Source organism: Seriola dumerili, unplaced genomic scaffold, assembly GCF_002260705.1.
Source record: "Seriola dumerili isolate Sdu_G_001 unplaced genomic scaffold, Sdu_1.0 BDQW01000273.1, whole genome shotgun sequence".
Lineage (NCBI taxonomy): Eukaryota > Metazoa > Chordata > Actinopteri > Carangiformes > Carangidae > Seriola > Seriola dumerili.
In genome coordinates, this window is record NW_019174528.1 from 1,307,592 (window position 1) to 1,331,609 (window position 24,018).

At 43.5% G+C, this 24,018-nt stretch overlaps 1 protein-coding gene across 1 annotated transcript; it reads right to left on the reverse strand.

Moving 5' to 3' along the window:
• Positions 1-1,149: 1,149 nt before the first annotated feature.
• LOC111230525 (immunoglobulin superfamily DCC subclass member 3-like) lies at positions 1,150-17,027 on the reverse strand. Its single transcript, XM_022757283.1, is given in 14 exon segments — positions 1,150-1,224; positions 1,373-1,487; positions 2,139-2,265; positions 2,955-3,068; positions 4,362-4,556; positions 4,737-4,901; positions 5,507-5,757; positions 6,957-7,122; positions 11,329-11,487; positions 11,600-11,737; positions 12,084-12,214; positions 12,934-13,078; positions 15,253-15,558; positions 17,015-17,027. Coding segments are annotated over 14 exon segments (2,100 nt in total).
• Positions 17,028-24,018: the final 6,991 nt, after the last annotated feature.

Below are 24,018 nucleotides of genomic sequence, written 5' to 3' on the forward strand. Positions count from 1 at the left end.
TGTCGTCAATATGCCATGAGGTTTGCGCAGATCAAACAACACTTGTGTTTGTCTGAACTTGTTTTCTTTAAAAAAGGACTTCATGTGCGTGGCTTAAATGTTCACGAAGCTCGTCGGTCCATATTTTTCATGAGCTACATCCTCTGCACACGCACGTCTTTGGAGATGGAAACTCGTGGAGGAGATTTCCACCAAAACAATGTGGGTGGGAACAAAGGTCACCTGACTGGGGCAGGGGGTCGTTCAGGCTCATGTTGACCTCTGGTGCAGTAAGGCTTAGGCTTGTGGCGGTGGAAATTCAGACCGCCATGGTTATGCTCTCCATGGTAGTCATCCCGGTGAGCACTCTCTGGACTGGCCTGGTTGGCGGCTGGCACTGGCACTGGTTGAGGAAGTAGCTGGGGGGGGGGGTTTGGTCGAGGTAGGCTAACACTGGCCTCAACTATGGCTCAGACATTCTTCTCAGACTGAGGTAGCTTTTCTTTTTATCTTTTGGAGGTGTGCAGGTTTTGGTTCTTCTTAACGAGCTTGTACGGTCATTTTGTAATCAGACTCTCACCTCTGTAAGGCGTTTGCAAAGGCCGCTGTGTTTCTTCCATTTCTTATTGCAGAGGAACTGACGGTGAAATCAAGAGTTCTGTCACAACAGATTCGTTGATACAGGTCCCGGTCAGGTGAAAACATTTGGCTTCATTTAGGGGTTTTAACACCACAGTGCACATCCTCACACGTCAGCGCACCAGGGGAGATCTGAGAAGTGGAAGGTTTTGGTTATAGAACAGACTCCCTCTGGAAAAGTGACGGAAAAGAACGTGACAGGACCTGATCTGGAGTGGCCATGCTTCTTGAAGGCGTTTTTTTTTTTTTTTAAAGCATGCACATGTGCACACGCACAGGCAATAAAGGCATTAAGCTTTGGTTTGAGGTAGGGGTGAGGATGGGGGCGGTGGAGTGGTAAGGGTCAGTATGTGTTCTAGCTCTGTCCCTGTTGTGTGGAGGCTACGTTCAGGTTATTAGCAGCAGGTTTATGACCTCTATCAAAGAGAGGCTTGGGTTTTTCTAGGCGAGTAGCACACATGGTGGGGGATAGTTGGGAGGGAGGAGGGGAGGGGTATTGGGGAGGGGTTATGTTGATATTATTGACCAGTGTTAGCCAGTGCCAATGCCAGGCAAACCTGATGACTGCTGCTCAATGATGACCTGGCACTCTGCTGGACAGACCACCTGCGTCACAACAGGAAGGAGACAAGAAAGACAAGGAATCAAACACCGTCCACCCAATGATGATGTTGATGATGATTTCTGGATTTAGTGTAACAGAACTGTACTTAATAAATTAAATGGTTGAATAAAGCTTCACATGTGTGACTACCTGAGGCGTTGACTCCACTCTGGGGCAGTTTGCTCCATCTTTAGGGTTCCTCATGTGTCCTGTGTTGTCCCTCGGTACAGACCAGCTGTCCTGAGTCCCTTTACTGCAGAAAAGACTGCAAACAGTTATGACAATTATTAGTACATGAAGAACGTAAAGAGTGATTCTGGTTTCTAATCTGGTCTAAAGTGACAGATATCTGAAATGTAAACCGGGAACAACTGTGGTCAGTGTTTCATTAAAACATCCAATGTTTGTACCTCTGAAATAAGAATAGGGACAGTCCCAGTTTCATGTATTCTGACCATGATAGCTGTTGTACTGTAATAAACTATGGTGAAGGCCGAGTGATAAAATGACTAAAGGCGGTATTTTAAACAAAAAGGTGATGAAATTATGGCTACATTTTTTTGGTTTGGGTTCAGTTAAAGCACTTGACACACAGGTGGCCCCTTTCAAACAGGAACAGTCCAAAAAATTGTAAGTAATCTCTTTTAAAATAAAGGTTTAAAGGAAAATAAAACTCCCTACTTCTGAAGCAGTCGTGAAGTCCTATTGTCTATCTGTTCCTGGATTATTTATATTCCTTTAGTTCGTAAGATGATTGGTTTTAATTGACAGTTAAAGACATTGACATCTGGTCACCTTAGTCTGGCCCAGTGACTGTATCTATATCAGTAAGTGTGATACACACTATAATCCACCGGATTACAGGTTAAATATATAATATGAAAGTACAAAGGATGTACAGTGTGGCGGCGTTTACCTGCGTCGGTATCCGAACATGAGGAAGAGCACGCAGAAGATGATGCAGGCGGTGCCAATATGGATGCCAATGACAATGCTGCCCAGAGAGGCCTCTCCATCCCTGCACTGACACAGACTGTTGCCCCCTGGAGGCAAACACATTCAAGTGAATGGGAAAGTAAATACTGGTCCACAGGTGCATTTCTACCTGTGTGACAGTACAGTTCATTAAACTGAATTTAAAGAGCTTCAAGGAGATATTTACATGTGCTATGAGTGTATTTGGAATTTATAAAAAATCCACTTCTGTTACAGATTTCTTTAGATTTTCTTTTTTTTTTATATATCAGATTAAATTCAACTTTTTTGTCATTGAACAAGAACAAGTACTGAACAAGGAAATGCAGTTTACCAAAGTGTAAATAAACAAAATGGTAATGTACTACTATAAATATCTATTACTTACAGTGAATATGAAGTATAATTAGCACAATTAACATTGATCAGTTTACAAAGACAGACACAGTATGTGATATAGATTTAAAGTTTTATACTCTATTGAATAAATGGGATATTAGACACTTAATGAAGCTTTTATATAATGTTTATTATCCTTCACCTATTATTAAAGTGGGTTCTGACCTGCTTAGGGTTTATGTGGTTATTTGTGTTTCCTGTTATTGACCTAAATGATGATGAAGTCTGACTGAACACGTTGGGAGCTTAAAGGTTTGGAGGTGTGTATGTGAATTAGTAATTGTATTTGGTTAATACGGGATTTCCTCCACAGCGCCCACAGGTGTACCCGGAGGACCTGCCGACGGTCTGGACTCACCTGTGCTTTGGTCACTCAGGCCTTCCTCCGCCAGCGACACCAGTCTCTTGGAGCAGTCACTCTCGCCGTTTCCATTGTAGGCCACCAGTTTGACTTCGTACACCGCGCCCGGTTCTGAAACAGAGTCAGTTGGAGTTTGTGCTTTAAGTCAACATCACATGGACCTCTCCCGTCAGTCACCAGCTGTGTCCTCCTGTCACAACCTCCTTTTAAACCACCAGTTTTAAAACGGGCCGATCCACCTTCAGTGAACGACCCGCGAGAAATTATCAAAGAGATTCATGAGAAGGAAAGACTGACTCTTCTGCTGAGATCGAGAGATGATTTACATCCTGCTAGATGGTCAAATGGAACATGTCTGTAGTAGTACAGAGTTTGTTGCTGGTGGTTTGTGTTTGCACAGTTTTATCTTAAAATCTCATTTGTCTTTTTTTCCCACTGTTTTTCTTTTTTCTGTCTTCAACATAAAAACACTGATTATCCAAGTCCACTGTGTCCCATACAACATTTGTATTATGGACACTCACATGTTAATATACTGGCAATATTTGTTCTACTGCTGCTGTTCTGTACACTGTGCAAAATACAAATCACTCAGTCACTACATTGCATCCTTTTCTCAGGCGGCTGTGTGTTGATGTATAGACTGAATATTGAGTCATGGCATCACACGTTCAGCTGCCGTCAGGTGATGAACTGATGAGGTAATCGTGATGCGAGACGCTGCTGCTTCACACTGGGCCGCCACTTGTTGTGTGAGGATCAGCGTGTTCAGTCCATTAAGAACAGAGTGAACCAGCAGCCGCCACCGTTCAGCCTTTATCTGCACTGCAGTGTAACAGGGAGAACCCATGGCCATGACAACACACTTGTTGTCATGGTTACAGCTGTTGAAACTCAGAGGCCTGTAACTACAAAGCAGGATTTAACCCTTCGGGTCACATTTGACAGCAGTAAAAATACTCTAAATGTCTTTTAGCCTGAAATTTGATGACTTTTCCTAAAGTGACCCAAAATACACAAAAATGAAAATATTCAAAAACTTGTTCCAGGTCAAATCTGACCCGTATCTGTATCTGAACCTGAGCTGCCACGTCACTGATCCTGAGCGTGACGGCAGCAGACAGACTGTGCAGTAGTGATGAAAACCTAAAGTATACTCTCTCCCTGCTCGCACCTGTAGAGGTAAACCCAGGGTTAACTGAGCCAGGTGATCAGCAGGTACAGGTTGTCAGGACGGACACTGTTCGGTCCAGCTAACTGAAAGTTATCCTGCGCATGTTGAACTTGCTTCGTAGTGCAGGACTCTGATGTAAACAAACATGGCGGAGAGACAAATGCTGCCGTTCAGTCATAAAGACAAGCAGTGACACACACACACACACACACACACACACACACACACACACTCCCCCATGTTGGAGATGGTGTGTGCATTGATTTGACAGGGCAGCTGGACGGGTCCCTGGAAGTCGGCGTGGGGGACCTTGCGGTAGGACAGCCTGAAGCCCTCAGCCTTGCCGGCCTTACTGGGGAGCTCCCACAGCACCTGCACAGCGCTGGAGTTCACCACCTTGGTGAAGAAGGTGGGAGGGGTCGGTACTGGACGGAGAGCAGAGACAGAGAGAGGAGAGATGAGCCGAGAGATCAGGAGAAAAAACAACAGTCCGACAATCCACATCTGCTTCTTCAGACCCAGAGAGATGGTGAAGCGTCTCATCAGCGTTCACCTGCTGGACGAATTCTGGATATTTAAGGCTTTCCATCTTTTCATGTTCTTACCTCCACCCAGCGTTGTAGCCACCACAGTGCGGGACTGCTGGCTGGCGCCCAGAGGAGAGTAGGCCTTCAGGTAGAGGCTGTAGGTGGTGGCCGGTTCCAGGTTGGTCACATCATGCTGGAAGGTGCCTTTACTGATGGCCTCCTGCAGCTCCAGACTGTCAGGCTCTGAATCACACACACACACACACACACACACACACACACACACACACACACACACACACACACACACACACACACGCACACACAAAGCTTTTACTACACAGTTGTTCGGCTGCACACCCTGCCGACGTTTCTGCTTTAATTGGCGCATTTACATCTTTATACATTTAATACTTTATATTCTACTTTTAGATTCAGATTTTGTGTGTTTATTTTTTAAATGAATTATTTCTTTCTTTTTTTAATCAGCACACCTGCTGCATGACAATAAAGTATATTTAAAGTTAAGTTGTGTAACAGAAACTTTATTGTTTTCAGGATGTCCGTCCGTCTCAGTGAACGTCTTCAAACTTGGCACAAACACTCACTAGGACTCAGGGATAAACTGATTAGATTTTCTTGGTCAAAGGTCAAAGATCAAGGTCACGCTGACCTCACAAAACATGTTTTTTGCCTCTTGAATGTGGTTATGTCGAGACATTCGCCCGGAGTCAAAGACAAACTGATTGTGACAGCGGCGGAGGGATACAACCACGAGGCGGTGATTCTAGTTCTTTAATTTGAAGCTCTAATGGTATCTCTCTAGAGAAGACGGCGCCGACGCTCACCTCCTATCTTGCGGATGTGCAGGACGTATCCGATGATGCTGTCGGTGACGTTGGAAGGCGGCTGGTTCCACGTGATCTGCAGGGCGTTGGCGGACAGGCCGCTGGCTGTGAGGCCCTGGGGGGCGGCGGGCAGGTCTTTAGCCTGGGCCACAGCCAGACGGGCGCTGGCCTGGTTGGTCCCGGCACTGTTCTCTGCGATGCACTGGTAGATGGCCTCGTCCTCTGCGCTGATACGGGTCAGAGCCAGAGTGCTGCACAGACAACACAGGGAGTAAAACACCTGCACTGATGTTTCTAATACAAATAACTAGGACTACGTGTCACTGGTAATCTGCTGCTGTCTCTCCCACTGCTGTGTCACTAAAGAATTAATCAGTTCCTCATTAAAAACTACGTTTCATCCAGATTCATCTACATCTAAACGTTGCATTATTACATCATTTTGTTATATAATAGAGACAAGGTGCGTTTGTTTTCTACTACTTTTCCCTTGAAAGAGTCATGCTGTAGGAACTATGTCTCAAACCTGGTGAGTTAATTAAGGCAAAGATTGTCTCTTATTTTCAGGAATAAATCCTGCTTCTCATTGCGCTGTAGAAAAACTCTTGTTGAGGAAACTTTTAGTTTTAGACGATGGTGACTTCTTGTCTTCAGCTGCAACTTTAAAACCCCTCGACGCTGGATCTTCCTCTCTGTGTATTTGTTTATTTACAAGGCGCTTAGTGGAAAACTGCCTGGACCACATTACACCAGGACTAATGACCGGCTGACGCTCCGTGTCCCCGGAGTTCACACTGAGCTCGGAGGATCTGCTTTGGTTTTCACCTGCTCATATTTTATTCTACCTGATTCAAACAGATCACTGAGATTTCACTGTAACTCACAGACAGAATTATAAAATGCACCTTTATTACATCCTTATTATTTTAATGTATTTTGTGCTTTGGTGAATATTCCCACAGTTTAATATTCCATTCTTTAAATTTGATGTCATTATGTAATCACAGACACACTGACCATCAGGAGAGTCCAACAGGCTTTTCTGTGCAGCGCTGCCACCGTGTGGTACAACTGTTAAATGCAGGACTGTATATTTTGTCCTCCCGCTTCTCTGACTTGAGTGAAACTGCCATGACACAAATCAGTGCAACACCGGCACCGTAACGGTAGAGGAAGTGCTACCGCTGTCTATTTAACTTGGTAATGGAAATGTATTCCTCTGTATTAGAACACTACAAACATCCGTCTGACCACAAACCTGTGTGACACATTCAACTTCCTGCAGTCATCGTACCTGAGCAGGTTTCTCATGCACTTGTGACTTTTTTAAGGTGAAATGACTTTGATCAACTTTAGTCGGATCAATAAGAAACATCTCAGTAACTGGATCAAACTGATTTCATCATGTTGATTTTTTTTTAGTGTTTCATTCTGTATTTCAGAGACGTGCCTGTTGTTGTTGGTCAGCTTGACGTTGTGTCCGGGCATCAGGACCTTCCCGTTCTTCAGCCAGATGAGGTGAGGCTCGGGGACACCCTGGGCCACGCAGGTGAACACTGCACTGCCCCCTGCTGGTTTGGACACGGACTGCGGCCACTGCAGGAACTCGGGAGGAGCTGAGGAAGAGCGGAGAAGGAGATGTGAAACTAAAGCACCTGAAAGACTCTGCTGCACGCTACATCTGCCTTTGCAAACGATTAAAAGACACAGAGTCCTGAAACACTAAAGTCAAAGAGACATTCATTTGAATAACGCTTGAAATAACAGTTTCAAAGAGGCTCGGTAGAAAGATTCTTCTGTACGTTTTGCAGCGTCACCACTGTTATCTGGTCAGGAATAAAAGCCGATCACATCCTCCTCCACGCATCAGGACTAACAAGTGTTTACAGTTGTAATCAGGTGACATGGTATAAAACAGTCCAGGTACAAAAGTTCACAGAGCAACAAACAGGAAAACGTGGCTCATAATTTGAGCTTAGCTAACGTTGCTATGGAGAGAGCAAAGAGAAGGGAAAGAGTTTTTAGATGAAATCTGATTTTTATTTTTCACTCTACACTCTACACACCTTGGTCGGCCATTTTTTTTTCTTTTTTCGGAATAAGTCTTAATTTACCCAGAATTCATTGTACCACCACCAGACAGTCCAGAACTGAACTGCTTTGAGCATCAGATGAATTCACACTGAGTCTATCTGAAGTCATGTGACACAGAGTCTCTCTGGGTGTTTCACAGTGTAACCATGGAGACAGAATGTGAATCTTCATTTTACTGGAAATTCATTTATTGACTCGTTAATTTATTTATTTGTAACGAGAGTTTTGTTGAGAAACACGCCTTAAAAGATAAATTATTTGATTACTAATTGGTTTTAGTTGCTTTATAAAGGAGAACAAAAGTATAAATATATATATATAAAACACACACACACACACACACACACACACACACACACACACACACACACACACACACTCAAAATGCATATGCTGGGATATAGGCAGTGCTCCTTAAGCCCTGAAGCCCCTCCCCCACCTCTGCCTCTCATTGATCTAATGACCTCAACGCTCATCGTGGGGGGGGGGTGTCAACAAGATGACCACTTCAATAAGGACACATTCATCATCACTGCAGCCGGGGTGGGGGGGCGATCTATCTGTCTGTCTATTGATCTATCCATCCATCCATCTATCTATGATATTTGAGAAAAAGAACGAGTTCAATAAACTGTTTCCCTCGTTATGTCAGGTTATACATCAGGCTGTGCTGTGTGTGTGTGTGTGTGTGTGTGTGTGTGTGTGTGTGTGTGTGTGTGTGTGTGTGTGTGTGTGGGGGGTGTCATTCTCTCTCTGGGGGATCAGCTTTCCGCCCCTTCATCTGTTCAGCTGTCCCTCCCACCGCCGTGTTTAGAGAGTGTCAGGCGTCGTCAGCTGACCGCTCATCAATCGATCCATACTCTGTATTGATCAGCGGTTCTGTTGACCTTGAGTTTCACCTCAGACGTCTCATTGTGTCTCACTGGCTCCTGCTGTTCGGAGGTTTCGTGTGAACGTGAACCTCAACTGAACGTTGTTTGTCACTGACGCACACGTATGAGCTTTAAATGTGTTGAAAACAGTAAATCACCTTCTAAATGTTACTGTAATAAACTGTATTTTAATGGGTAATGCTTATTTTTAATCTGCTACCACTTCATATGTCCTGCACATGTTAATATATGTCGTCAACACATTAGGGAAAGAGTTTAGTGGCTCAGTGTGCGATACTTCTTAACCCTTCGGAGTCCGTCTAACACAATGACCGTGTCTTATTTACATGAACATAACTTTATTTAAATGGTCACGTTGAGACAAGCTGAGAAAAGCAGCTGATGTGGGTCTTTCAAACAGGATCTAATACACATTATTAAAATAGTGAGTTTATAATATTAATTAAATATTTTTAGTTCAATTTCTAATGAAAAGGTTGAAGAATAAAACTGCGTCACATGTAAGATCAAACAGACTGTAACTTTAGAGCTTTACTTCTTCCATTTTGTTTGTATAAACATGAAACTGTATCTTTTAAACTGTTCTCTGGTCGTATTCTGACTGATACACAAAACAACTCAAAGAAGGAGACGGTGCTTGTGGAGGAAGAATAGTAGAAAAGATCGACCCTGACTCTAGAGGGTTAACGCACTGTTCTCCAACATGGCTGACCATCCTTTGTGTGTCTCTCCGCACGGTGACACCCTGGTCGCCCTCACCCCTCAGCTGGGATGCTATCCATCTTCCAGCCTTTCCTAATTAAGCCTGAGACCACACCTCCTTCCTCCCTCCACCTCCCCATGTGTCCATCCTGACTCCGCCGCCTCCTCCCACACACCCCAACTTGTTTTCACCCTAGCGCTACATTAGGGTGACATACACCCTGAATCCTCCTGTTGAGGTCAGGGGTCAGGGGTCAGAGGTTGCCGCTCATTATTCAGCTCCTTTCCCTTTTGCTCCTGCACCTTGCACTGAACTGAACTGACCGTCTAGTCGCTCTCTGGCTTTTGTGTCCATGTACGCTGAGCTCTTTGTGTCGCTTCATCGTGACCATGACCACACACACACACACACACACACACACACACACACACACACACACACACACACACACACACACACACACACACTGTGTGAAAGTTCAGATCTCCAGTCTCATCTTGTTTGTTTGTTTTTTTTCAAAAATAAACTCTAAAATCTTTTAATCATGTTTCTAAAAACGTATTTATTACTTATTATTTAGAATATTTCTGTCACAGTAACTGATGCTTTGTTCTAAGCTTGAATACATATTTTTGTTCCATGTTTATTGCACCCTTCTTCAGGACCTGATCCCTGCTGGGAACCACAGGATTAAACTATAAAGTAGTTAAAACTCCACTTTAAACAACTACAGCTGTAAAATCCTGTGTACGCATCGATGCATCCGCATTAATAATCTATTCAAATCATATATAATCATTTATCAGTCACAGGGAAAAATTACTTTTACTTTGGTAGGACTTTCACTGCAGGACTTTGGTTTACATTCATGTATTGGTTTTACTTTAATCTGATTATTTCTTCCACTTTAGGGGAAATATGACGAGACTTCAGAGACGCCTGAGACACAGCTGAGCAATGGTGTCAGTGTTTAATTGTCAGAAAGGAACTGGAAGAAGGGGGTGTGCATAAGTGTGGAGGACGTGGGTGGGTGCGGGGTGTCTCACAGCATCAGTGTCACCACACACCAGCTCCCAGCCTCCACCCCCACTAAACAGCCAGGGGCAAAGGTGAGAAGAAAGGGTGGAGCTTTGCTATTGACCCTCTCCTTCCCCTCCCCTCTCCACCACTGCCAGTTAATATAGTCAAGTGCGCACACACACACACACACACACACACACACACACACACACACACACACACACACACACACACACACACACACACAGGATATATGTCATGTGATCTTGTATGCTCAAACAATTAAACAAAGACTGCAACAACAGCTCCATGTTTACTGGAGCAGATGTTTCTGTAACTAACTCATTTATCCTCAGTCTGTCTTTACTCAGTCTTCCCTCCCTGACTCCACCTCAGCATTAATTTGATCAGATATGTCACTAATTATGTTCGTCAACAACCTTTTTTTCCAGGAGAAGATGGAGAAATAACTGTGGCTACATCTATGTGCAATAAAAAAAATGTGACTAAAATGTAGTTAAAAAAAATAAAAACCTTAAAAACGCTCATCGAAACAATCTAATATCTGTTTAAATGAAGCTTTGTGTAAAATACTTTCAGAGGTTTATCTTCCGGCGAGAACAGCACTTTACTTCTTTCATCCGCTGAACTACCGTATTCCTACGCACAAGCGCAGCTAGGGAGCGCACTGTATCACGCCGCTGCTGCAGGTCAGCTGAGGGAATCAGGAAGGAAAGTGCGGTTTTCACCGGAAGATAAACCGCTGAAAGTATTTTACATGAAGCTTCATTTAAACGGATATCGGATTGTTTTGATGGCTGTTTTTAAAAAAAGTGTGTAAAACATGCAACACATCACTCTGCTGGTGTTCCCGCTCAGCTTTCCTAACTGGGAGGAGCTCATCGTAATCTACCTGGTGTGCTTCGTTTCTGATTTAATGCTCATAATTTGTGTGTGGGCTGTTCCTCTCATCTGATGTAGATATGATCGCAGCGTATTTCCCAAACTGTCCCAGAACAGAACAGACTACAGTGCAGCAGCGGTCAGCGCTGACGTCCACTGTTGAGCTGTAGAGAATGGAGTGAAGTGCAGGAGTCTGTGTACGACCTCACCTTGTACCACGAGTCGTCCGAGTGCAGTACGCCTCATTCTGGTGCCGGGCCGATTGGCGGCACAGACATACACACCAGAGTGCTGCAGGGAAACGTCTGAGATCATCAGGTTCCCCGTCCCCAGGACCTGGATACCCTCCACTCCAATGGATCGTCCGTCTGATGGACACACAGACACACAGAGATGGTTTGTGAGATGAGAAACACGCCGTGTGTTTTTAGCAAATCGTCCTCCAATCATATAAATCCGATTAGGATTTCCCACTGGTACCTAGCCTGCTCCAGGAAACGATGGGCTTCGGGTTTCCTGTGGCGATGCACTCCAAGATGGCCGTCTGATGGACAGTGAGGGTCAGATTCTGGGGTCCTGACAGGATGAACGGCTCTTTGTAGATTCTGGAAGCTCCACCTGGGAAGATGAAGGAAGACAAAAAGTGAATGTGGATGAGATGATGAGTAATGTGTTCCTGCAGTCTCCACGTCAGTCTTTTCACATTCTCACCTGTATCTACCCAAATCTACCTGAACCTACCTGTATCAGACAGACAGACAGACAGACAGACAGACCTTGCCATAGTACTCAAAACCACCTCTCAATAAAAGGTGTCTCCTGGATCACATTTTGCCATGATCACACAGACATACACCCACAAGGAGAAAACAACAGCAGCCCTGTTGTCATGGCTCCTAATCCGTGTTCATCCATTCGTTCTCTAACTACTTATATGTTACACGCTACACGTGTGTCCACCTACCCGTGACGTTGAGCATGGCCTCATGGCTGTAGCGAGTGTTGGCTGGGTTGGCGGCAACACATCGGAAAACCCCAGCATCTGCCTGTCTCACACCTGTCACCTGGAGAATACCCATTGGCAGCAGAGTGTACCTGGACGGGGAGGAGAGGTCAGAGGTCAGGTGAGGCGCTGAAATCTGTTACATGTGCTGAACAAAACAAATATTCTAAACAAATGTGTGAATGTATAGTTTACATTCATGTATGTTGTGATTGATTCCAATAGTGACGTTTTCATGGTGGAAACATTTTACATTTACATATATTTATTTACATATATGAACATATCACATATATTTTTGGGATGGATATATATTTACGTAACACATGTCTGTAATATAATCACACATATATAAACATACACATATGTTTGAGCTGGACATATACACTGTTGCTCATAAAGTTGGAATGAAATATTTTTTACCTCTTTCCATGAAATGATTGTGACAATGTGATTTATTCTTGACAGATAAAGTGTGTATCTTCTCAAAACTTTAGTAGTCAATCTCTTCCACACATATCACAATGAAAATTAAACCACAATTAAACCACAATTAAACCGAAAACAAAATTATTCCAACTTTATGGGCAACAGTGTACATATGTTTCATGTTATTCTTAAATATATGTACGTGTATGTTTTTACTTCATATGTACATATTTTTCACATAAGGAAATATGTGCATATATATTACATTTGCGTATGGGTTATGAGACATGCTGACTGTTGTATTTGTACATTAGGTAAAGGCCGTACTTCATCCTATGACGTCATTGAGGTTATGTCTTTATATACAGTCTCTGGGTGTTACCTAATTTCAGTGGTGTTGAGTGGTACTCTGTCTCTCTCCCAGGTGATGATGGCCTCAGGTACTCCGTTGATCTGACACTGGAAACGAGCAACGCCTCCCTCATCCACAGCCATGGACACCGGGTGGGTGTGGAACTTAGGAAGAGCTGAGAAGCAAACCACACAGAGATCAGCTTTAATGTTTTACACCCAATTTACATACATTTGCATATTCAAATGATGCATTTATGAAACATCATCTGAAAGGTAACATCTTCTAGTGTCTGAAAAATGTGCTTGTTTATCATGTGACTAAAACCCAACCTAAAGTACATCAACTCATACATGGTATTTTTTTGTTTTTTTTTGTCCTTGCCTGAAAAAAGAAATGGATGAAATGTGGAGAGAAGTGCTCTCATGGCGATATTCATAACTTGGAATTCTGTGATTAGTGGATCCTTGTGGACCAAAGGCATATAAATAATGGACAAATGGACTGATATCAGGACTTCTAGACCTCCTCAAAGGTAGGGATTCAACACCACTTCACTGGTTTTACTGGTTTATGATGCTGGTAGAGATTAATGAATTACTGAGCAAGCAGCAAGCTAAATCATGTGTGGCCTTTGTTAGGGTGAATCATGACACATTCTTTACAGGCACAGTTTTGCTTTCCACTCATCCACAAACCCTTCCAGCACACACACACACACACACACACACACACACACAGGGACAGCACAAATCCTAATAACCTGGTGGCCATAATCAATAAGGGCGTACAGCATAGAGGAGGGGTCTACAAATGAGAGAGCATCACCATGGCAACTCATTGCACTCAAGGAAGACCACCTCAAAGTACCCCTAATTCTCCTGGATTACCCATAAACCCCTGGTTTTATTGGCCTGAGTGAAGGGGTGGGGGTAGTGAGGAGAAGCCTGTACATTGTAGTGCAGGTGTGTGTTTGTGTGTGTCGAGCACATGTATGTGCAGTAATGTACACGCAGTGTAATTTACTGGTTTCCCATAATAGAGAAGCTGGTATGTTTTGGTGAGAGGTTTGTATCTGGGCACCTGTTCCCTCTGACAACAAGGGGGGGGGGCTTGGGTTGCCAAGTATAAAGCAGAGTTGTTCACAATGTGAAGCGTCATTTATTAAAAAAGACTATGGGATGTTACGACAGAGAAAAGGCAACATGCGGTGACTGTCTGTGGGACATCCAATAAACTCCTGAGAAAATGACTGTTATCTTCAAGTGAGTATTAAAGCAGGACTGGGGAGTGTGCAGCCCTCACATCTGACTCCCTGTGTCTGATGTGATTATCACAGCTTCATTATGCACACCAAAGGTTGTAAGGTAAAAGCTGTGAGGGAGATTTTTCTCTCTCCAGCTCGTTTTGCTAAACTTCACTAACACTCCAGGAGTTCAGGCCATAACAACCTTCCCACTGTGAGACATCGTTCAGCTTCTATCATGTTCGTCTCTAGATGGAGCCACTGCTATCATCTGTAGTTAGAGTACCAAGGGTCTAATACATCAAGGTTCACAAGGAAAGACTTATTATATTGATCAAATCCAGCTGTTGTCCAGGATGAGCTGAGCAGGGGGATGGGGGCTCAGTATATTTCAGTTTGACAACATGCAGAACAATAATTAGTCAAGTAATAAACTCAATGGCCCATTATCACAATGAACATCAATAAATGGAAAACAAGTAATTACTTCAAACTTTGATTTACATTTTGAGCAGAGGTTTTACTGACTTGAGGTGTAATTGTTTTACTTAATCTCTTTTCTTACTAAGTGATGAGCGTTTAAGCCGTCTTCTTATTGTCTACCTGGTTGTTGTGCATCTTAATGCATATTTAAATGTATTTAAACATACACTCCGATCACTGGTTATATGAAGACATGTCCACTTGTTTGTATGAAAACATATCTGAATGTATATTTGAATCGTTTGTATTTCTGCTATTAATATTTCTTTTGTTATTTACTTCATTTTTCTGTACTCAGGTCTCACTTATAAACGAGATCTTGAACTCAATGTGACTTCCTGATAGTAAATGTATCAGACATCCACAGAAGAAAATGTGATTTGTTCCCATAATTATCTGTTAGCATCTCCTGACTACACAAACGGATCAGTGTGACCTGATGGATGATCTCAGGTAGACGTGTCAGGTAGAAGGAGCAGCTGGTGCAGTTGATGTGGTGTTGAATCTAAAGCACTTCTGCTCCTCGGGGTCTGTGTAATATCTTTACTTCTGTTTGTGTGGCATAAAAAGTGTAAAGTTGTATATTGTAACTGTGTTTTGCAGCACAGTCAAATACTTACATGCCAGCAGGACTTTGGCCTTGCGACTGACCAGCAAGCCATAGCGATTCTGGGCGGCACAGTCGTACTCGCCCATATCGGCGTCGCTCCCCTCTCTGCGTTTCTGGAAGCTCTGGATGAACAGCGTGCCATTCGCCAGCACCCGAACCCGCGGGCTGGTGGGTAAAGGCACCCCGTTTTTACGCCACGTGACCATGATGGGTTCCTCGCCCTGAACCCGACAGTCCAGCATGAGCGGGCGATCCCTCACCGCGATCACGTCGCTGGGCTCCACCAGGAAAGACAGCTCCGAGGACAGACAGCCGCCTGCACACGGGAGGAAGAGGGAGAACATTCACACTCAGACATGGAAGGGTGGATGTGTTTTTACAGCCAACATGCGCTTTAGAAAGATGAACAGAGAACTGTGGTTCCTAGAGGTTCTAAGAGCAGAAGGGGGGGGGGGCAGACTCCCTCTCTACACCTGAGATCAGGCTTCAAACTGTCCTCTGTGATAAAGCTTATAGTCAGAGCTGCATCAGGTGAGTCCTGAACCAGCTCTTAGTTACGCTGCAGGGGGGGGGGGACTCCCATGATGCATTGAGCTCCTCTCTCTCTCTCATTGAGGCAGAGATTTGGTTCTATACAAATAAACTGAATTGAAACAGACGCACCCTGACCCTGCTGCCTGAGGCGGCACCATGTTGGGGTCTGTGCTCAGTGAACTGGCTGTTTGTTGTAAACTGGAGAAAAGTCTCTCCTCAGTCCAAACACACCTTCAGACTCCGGTCAGATTCAAAGAATGAGACTAGCATCAACAGGGAGGGAGCTGTTTGTGGGAAAGTGTTCTGTGAAGACGAAGGAGAATGATTCATCTCGTCTCAAACCTACAGACATCCAACGGTTCCAGATAAAATAGCACAGGGGAGGCGTCTTTGTCGGACACCGAGACCTCCGGGACCCCCGTCCCCAGTTGCCCGAAAAACCTTACTCAACACCTCGTTTGATTGATGGCGCATTTGGTTTTGCATCGTATAACGATTTCACTGAGGAAGAGCCACAATGGAGGCTGAATGCCGGCGAACCATCCAGCCAGAGAGGGAAACAACAATAGCCAAGCTGGAGCGGAGAAGACGGGCAAGGGTCAAGTTAGGAGACCCTCCATTGAAGCCAGGACCAGTTTTGACAATAGTGTTGTGACGATGCTTATTTGCACCCAACCCCCAGTAACCTCTGTAAAAACGCCCGTCAGCCACCATGCACCCAAGGGCACCATCTGCCCCTTGTTATGCACCACCCCCCCCCACACCTCACCCCTCCCGTCTCTTCCCATCCTTTCAGATCCAGCTCTGGGGTGACTTTCCCATGCCACCAGATCTGTCCGTGTCACCCTTGCCCCCCTCTCCTCCCTGACCTTGGTGACGCTCGCAGTCTTTCCTCATTTTCTTTCAGTCTTTTTTCTGTGTTAATGTTCTCATATGCAAAGAGCTCTGAACTCTTTGCAGCAGCCGCTTCTCCTTCCCAGCTGTGAAGCAGTGACAATGGAAGTTGCACTTGAACTAGACAATGCCTCAACAGTGTTACTATGGAGTCTATGCATCTGTCCGGCCAAATATACCATCAAGGCGCCATCAATCCCACACACAGCAGCTTGCAACTGAACTTGACTTTGGTCTTTTTTTTTTGTGTGTGTTTCAGTTTCCAGTGAAGTTCAGTTCCACCCTGAAGGTCGGACGATGCTGCTGCTAAACATCACTGTCAGTACATTTATATACTTACTCACAGGGCTGCTCCATCATCGCAAAAATCATAATCACAATCATAATCAATCAATATTTAGATCACGATCATTCAACAGGATTTCTCACTGATTACAAAACAAAAAGCTTTGAGTCCATGTAGTTATTCCTGTTATACATGATATAAGCTAACGAGCTGAAAACTGAATTTCTAAATGACACTTCAGATGATGCTCCGTCCAGTTCAGATTGATTTTAAGAACAAATCCAGAACAATCTGCTGGATAACGGTCTGTTTTCATCACTAACCATCGTCCATATGCAGTTTCCTCTGTGTATTTGAAATAACAAATATGAAATCTATTTTCCGAATCTCTTCAGTAACGAGAGCGGAACCAATAACGTTGGATGGTTTTTGTACGAGGGGGATGAAATTTGTTGTGAAACAGAATGAATAATTGTTTTCTACTTCTTTTCTTACTTAACTTTAGTGGTAACTAGAAAAGTGGAGGCAGAAATGTCAGAGACAAACAGTCAGAACTTCCTGCACGTCTTCAATGTGAGAAAATATGTGCACGAGCAAATGAAGTAAAACAGTTCAATTATGCAGAACTGCTCTGTGGTTAACCTGCCGGGTCCTCAGTGGTGTGGGCTGATGTTTTGACATCACAGCACTCGGCTGTAGTTCCTCTGAATGTGAGCAGCTTCATGTTTGATCAGATTACAGAGAGTCTCTTATAGAATATAACATACAACAGAGCTGTTCCCTGTCCTCATGATCTGTTATTGGCTTTACGGATGTGTCACAACAAGAAATGAGCATCTGCCTTCCTTCTAATGAGAACCCCCCCCCAACCACACACACACACACACACACACACACACACACACACACACACACACACCCTTCTCCCCCCAGCAGATGCAACCAGCAGAGAGGTACTGGCCAGCCATGTCTGGACAGGCTGATAGAGCCCTGCAACCTCTGAGCGGCTCATCCCCCAGGCCTGGTAATGAAATTCAGGGTTCCCAAGGGGGAACTTGTATTGCATTCTGTGGCCATGGTTATCAAACACATGGTGCTGCTAACTGCTAGGCCTAAAGGTTTGCATGCATAGCAGGCAGAGGACTGAGCTCACACTGAAGGATGACTGAAGTTTTGTAGTTTCAGCTTTGACCAAATACCAGAGTAAAGAACTATCATTAGAAAACATAAGGTGTGAGAGGCCGTGGCTCGACTTCAGGAAATGTAGGATAAGGAAACGGGATTTAACCCTCTGAGGTCGACGGATGTTTCTGTTAATATCTTTGTGATAATACGGCGCAAAAATATGGTTTAAATGTTGTTAAAATCTGTCGACTCTCCACTTTCTGTTTCATATTCTTGTGAGATTGTACATGACTCAGTGCTGGAGCTGGGAGGCCTCTAACATTCAGTTAAAGCAGAGTGACAGTCAGCGCTTCGACTTAATAATATTACAAAATCTAATTTTAGGCATTTATTTAACATTTATCTACTATTTCACTCATTTATTGCTCTATTTTTTTATGAACCTAAGACTTGGGTGAACACATTTCAGTTCATCCACATCAGTAATTTGGAGAATTTTAAAAACCGGGTTTCAGTTTTTCAGCATTTGGGCCAAAGGATCTTTTTGCACAGAGGGTCAAAAAGTGGCCTCATTATGGAAAAACTGCCCTTGGACCTCAGGTGGTTAAGGTAACATAACTTCAAGTGACAGAACTGAAGTTAACATGCCAATGTTATTGCGTCTATAAGTCACTATCACTAAAGTCACTAAATGGTCATTTCAGAAATGTTCCATGTCTATGAACAGGTCTGTAAGATCTGCAGCAGCTGCTCAGTTCATGTCCGCTGCTGGAACCAGCTCGTTCTGGAGATTTAATCTGCCAGTTATGACTTTAAAAACTGCTCTGTTCTCCTCTGCCTTCATTTCATCTTTTAATTTTGCAGTTTAATGAGATATTATCCATTTTATTATCTGTTATTAAACTATTTTTATACTGTTTTCTTATTGTGCTTTTTAATTCTATTCTCATGCTTCTTTTATTTCTGGTTCACCAAATAAGCTGCTCAGCAGCAGTTTTGAGTTAACCTCTGAGATTTGTGCCCTGACACACTGACACTGACATGGGATCAATCCCTCGTCTTGTTTCTAGCCTGAAGCCTCAAATCCAGTGAGACTCAGTGAGACTTTTACTCCTCTTCACTTAAAAGACAAATGTTTTACTTTTGACTACATTTTATATGAAGTACTCTTACTTTGAAGCAGCTTTTAGTCAGAGGAATGAATTTTATTTTATTTTGAAAATGCAACGGGCCGTACGCTGTGTTCATCACAGGAGAAAAACAGATCCTCATCTGAAGTTTCAGAAATAAAGAAATATTACTTTCATTTGAAATGTTTGTTTTTACCACGACCAAAATGACAAATACTCCAGGACTTTAACTCAAGTAAAAATTTGAACTTTGTCCCTGAGAGTTCAACACACTGCAACTTCAGAAAACATCTTCACACGAGCTGCAAATACTCACAACAACACAAACAGGAAGTGTTTCCAGGGGACACTAAACAGTGATGAACCTATATTATAAAAACATCCGTGTGCTCTTGTTTTTCAATGTTTTTAACTTTAAACGTCACAAAGCATTGAACAAGTGCGTCCCAGCCGGGTTCATCACTGTTTAGAGTCCCCTGGAAACACTTCCTGTTTGTGTTGTTGTGAGTGTTTGCAGCCTGTTGTCGAACAGAAGAAGATGTTTGTGTTCTGTCTGTCTGCGTTGAGCCACCGTCAGGTCAAACGAGCTGAACCTGCATGGGGTGTGATTAAGTGCATAGCATTAGAGATTGGACCGTTTTCAATATAGGGGCAGGACCATAATGAGATTCTTTTTAAAAAGGAGGGGGTTGTCCAGAAACCCCCCCCCAACCCACCCACCCTGGCACCATGTGCTCGTAACCCCGAGGCCCTCAGGGGTCATGGGAGAGCCAGAGGTGAGGAGGATGGATGTGCAGATGAAGGTGGGGGGGGGGGCAGCTTGAGCTACTCTCCCAGCCCTCCCATGCTATTGTTTAGCAGGACCACTGACCCTGAACTTCACAGATTTCAGTCCCACCCCCATAAAAAAAGGACAGAGAAAGAGAAGAGGGGGTCCTGATCAGCATATACAAATCCCTCCATCAGTATCTCCCGGCTCCTCTCTCCTCCTCTGTGTTGAAGCCCGGGAACGACAGCTACAATGAAATGGTGAAACGTCTCTGATAAACCCCTTTTGCAAGTGTCAAGGTGAGGGTTGAGAATAAGGTTGAATCTTTAACGACAAATGTTTGATTGATGATTTTAAATATTAACAAATCAGAGCACATTAAAAAGAAAGTTGAAAACACTCTAATATTCCCCTTTCTTGTTTCTCCTCTGACCTCCTCCTCTCAAACGTCTGCTTCATCAGAAGAAGCATTTTAAACACTGAGTGTGCAGTGGAGGGTCTGGGCTGGAAGCTGGGAATAACTGGGAAGACACGACACCCTTTGCCCCCGGGGCTTCCTCCTTTGTCCTATAGGGGGGGTGGGGAGTAAAACTGATGGCGACTTCTTTCGGCTGTGTTACCCATGGGGCCGTTGTTTAAACCAGTTGATGGTCATTTAGGTGTCACACGCCAAGTTCAATGTCTAAACTGTGTTTCTGAGGAATGAACTGAGAAGTGAGTTTTAAAAACAGCTCTTACTATAAAAGGTTATTTCTCTTACTTCATCATGTCTGAGTCTCAGGAGCTGATACCAAAACAATACTGTAGTTTTGTTATGCTGCGATTGAGAGGGAAGGAGAGAGAGCGACATACAGAAAGAAACTGAACTGAAACTTTATTTGGTGTCTACTTCCTGTCATGTGACTCTGTGTCATTTAGTATAATGCTATGATTTAATTAAATGTTTTAGTTTTAAAACAATCTTTAACAATCTGATTAGCAAACGATCTCCCTGGTTTAAAGAACTGCAGTTTAAAAGTTTCTCCATCTGATAAAACTGGTTTGTTTGAGCTGAAATCAGGAACTGACTAATCAATAAACCAGATTATAAATCAGTTTTTCTTTGGTTTGCACACAGTCTTATTTTTGATACAATACAGTGACATTAAGGTCAAATTTTACAGCAACATATCTCACTTTCCTGACCTGACTTTCCTACGCACACACTGATACTGGCCCAGGACATCCCATCTGCATTTGGTTGATTTTTTAATGGTCAGTGCAGATTAAAAAGAAGATGGGAGTGGATGTGGATCGATCAATAATCTCTAATATGGTGAGGAGGAGGCTTCTTTGTTAATCATGCAGTTTGAGCGGCAGGTGATGCAGTACATCATCACTGTGCAAGAGAGTTGCTGCTGCACCATCAGTGGAAACACTGCTAGATAAATGAGGCTGTAGTTTAATGAGGCAATAATAGTTGTAGAGGAAGATTAACTGTGAGTGAATTTACCAGTTACAATACAACATGAGTCTGGGAAGGTTTACACAGTCAGACAGATGTAACTCTACTTTATTCTGCTCTGGGAATGGCTAAACACGTGTTATACATTAATATATATTTATATAAAAAATGTCTAATTCTAAGTTTAGTTTTTTTGTTTGTGGTGATTGATGTGTTGGTGCTTAGATTTCCTGCTAATAAAGTTTGTTGTCATTATTTTTTCCATGACAGGGAGCTTTTTGTTTAAGAGTGCGTCTCCAGATGAAGTTGTGGGAGCTTCAGTCCTGACTTTCTCTTCATGGTCACTTTACAGACATGAAATCAGCTGCTGGGAATGTGTTTACATGCATGCATTTCTTTTCACTTGCTAAACTAGTTATGAGCCATGAAGGGACAGAGTCTGCCTGAAAACAACAGTCAGGTTTTTGCTTGCTGTTCCTCCCGTTCATAATTCGCTGCCAGTGGAAGAGATGGGGGACAAAACCCAAAATCCTTATTGTGCAAAGATGTTTATCTGAAGCTCGAATGAGGTTTTAAAACATCACATACGTATCTTCCAGAGTCACAACATCTCTCTCTCCTTTAACACGACACCTGAGAGACTCACCTAAACTACAGACCGTCTATTTCAGCCATGTTCAAGATAAGTCATCTAAGCTGCACAGTCTTCACCAGCAGCTCCGTGTTCTGCTCAGTATGACCACAGTGTTTCCTCCTGATGAATCCAGCTCGTGACGGACGGTGGTCCAGGTGCTGCTGGACTGGTATCACTTCTCTAAACAGCTGTAAATCTACTGGTCATGATCACACTATAACTACTGGTGAAACTGGTGACCAGCTCTGGATTTTTATTCAGCAAATAATCTTGAACGATCAGCTGCCAGAAGCTGCTCAGACATTTCTACTGTGTTTCTACTATGAAAGGTGTTAAATAGAGTCTCATAAAACTGCATTAAAGTTCACAGAGTGGTGTGTGCTCGTTAACGTCACATATACTCAGGTTAATGCTGGTTAATGTCCCGTCAGCCTAATAATCGTACTGCTACATGGTTCAAATCCTGTTAGCATTAGCTTAAACGCTCCTCAGATTGAGACATGAGCTATTTTTGTTCCCACTGCAGGAAACACCGATCACCACGGGGCCCTTTGTGTCCCTGCTGCAGATTAAACCGAGGGGTATCTGTGCCGGCCCACTCCATCATGGACGCAGTGTGAGGGACCGCTGATGCAGGGGTTGGGGGTTGCTGAGGGCACGGTCATGGGCAGCTGTCGGGGGATTAACGTATACACACATATCTTTAATAAGGTCTCAATCTGAGCGCAGACTGGGGGCAGTGTTATGGAGATGAGGGTGTGAGGGTCAGGTCACTGAAAATTGAGGGCTTGGGGAGGGGAGGGGGGGCTATTGTGTCCATGGTCTGCCCCTCCACAGACAGTTCCACTGACCAGGACGACTCAGAGCCCAACCCCCTCCTGCAGGTCAGAGGTCACTGACTCTAACCCCTCTCTGTTGTTGGACCTGAACACAGAACCTCCCACACCGTCTGCAGCGCTGCCCTTCTCATGCAGAGCTGCCGTCTCTCGCTTAAAATAATACTTTCATGAATATCTACAACTTTGTGGATTATCTTTGAACATAACATTTGAAAATTACAGTGACTTCAATCTCAGGTTTTCAACTTTCTTCTTAGTGTTCGGAAATATGAATCTATACGATTAAATTAGCGCTGGTTGGAGAAAGAAATTCTGGGTAAAGAAGCAGCTCGGGTGGATTCTTTAACATTTATTCCAGTTTAATTGTTAAATCTAACCATAAAATCATCTTTCTATTTATAGGAGTTATTCAAAGGAGACCCCCCCCCCCCTTACACCCCCTAAATAAAAGTCCATCCAATCATCTTCTACTTTCACTGTTTGCTTGGAAGAAAGTGAATTTTCATAATCTTTTCAGCATTTGCAAAATAACAGGTTTAACTGAACCGTGAGACACATTTAAATCGCATCAGTGCTGAAGATTCATCCTTGACCCCTCTTTCTGGGAAGGCCACAAGATGTGGCAGAAAGCTCAGGAAAGACAGAGGAAAGAAGTTGTGATGTTGTGATAAGAATTATGTGTCAAATTGTAAATGAGATCCACAGTTCTTATGGAAACGTGATATTTATAGTTTATATCCAGATGTTTTTCAGTCACTTTGAGTTTACACATTGTGCCTATTGTGCAGAGGATCAGTGACAATCAATACACATCCACATAGATATTGACAACAGCTCACAGTCATCTGGGCTGAGCGGAACTGATCAGTCATTCTTTGCTGGTAATACCTGGATTAGTAAATGAGGACAGAGCAGAAACCTTTTCCTCCAAGTATGTTCAAACACAGAGATGACATGTCAGAGCTGCTGGGACGTGCTGTAGTTTGATTTAAAATTACTGGCAAGTTTTATCAGGAACAATTTGATCTTCAATAACGAGGAAGCCGTTGTGATGATGATTATATTTATCTGTATATAAACTGGATGATGAAGATTTGAGTGTCATTTTACTGAAAGTCAAA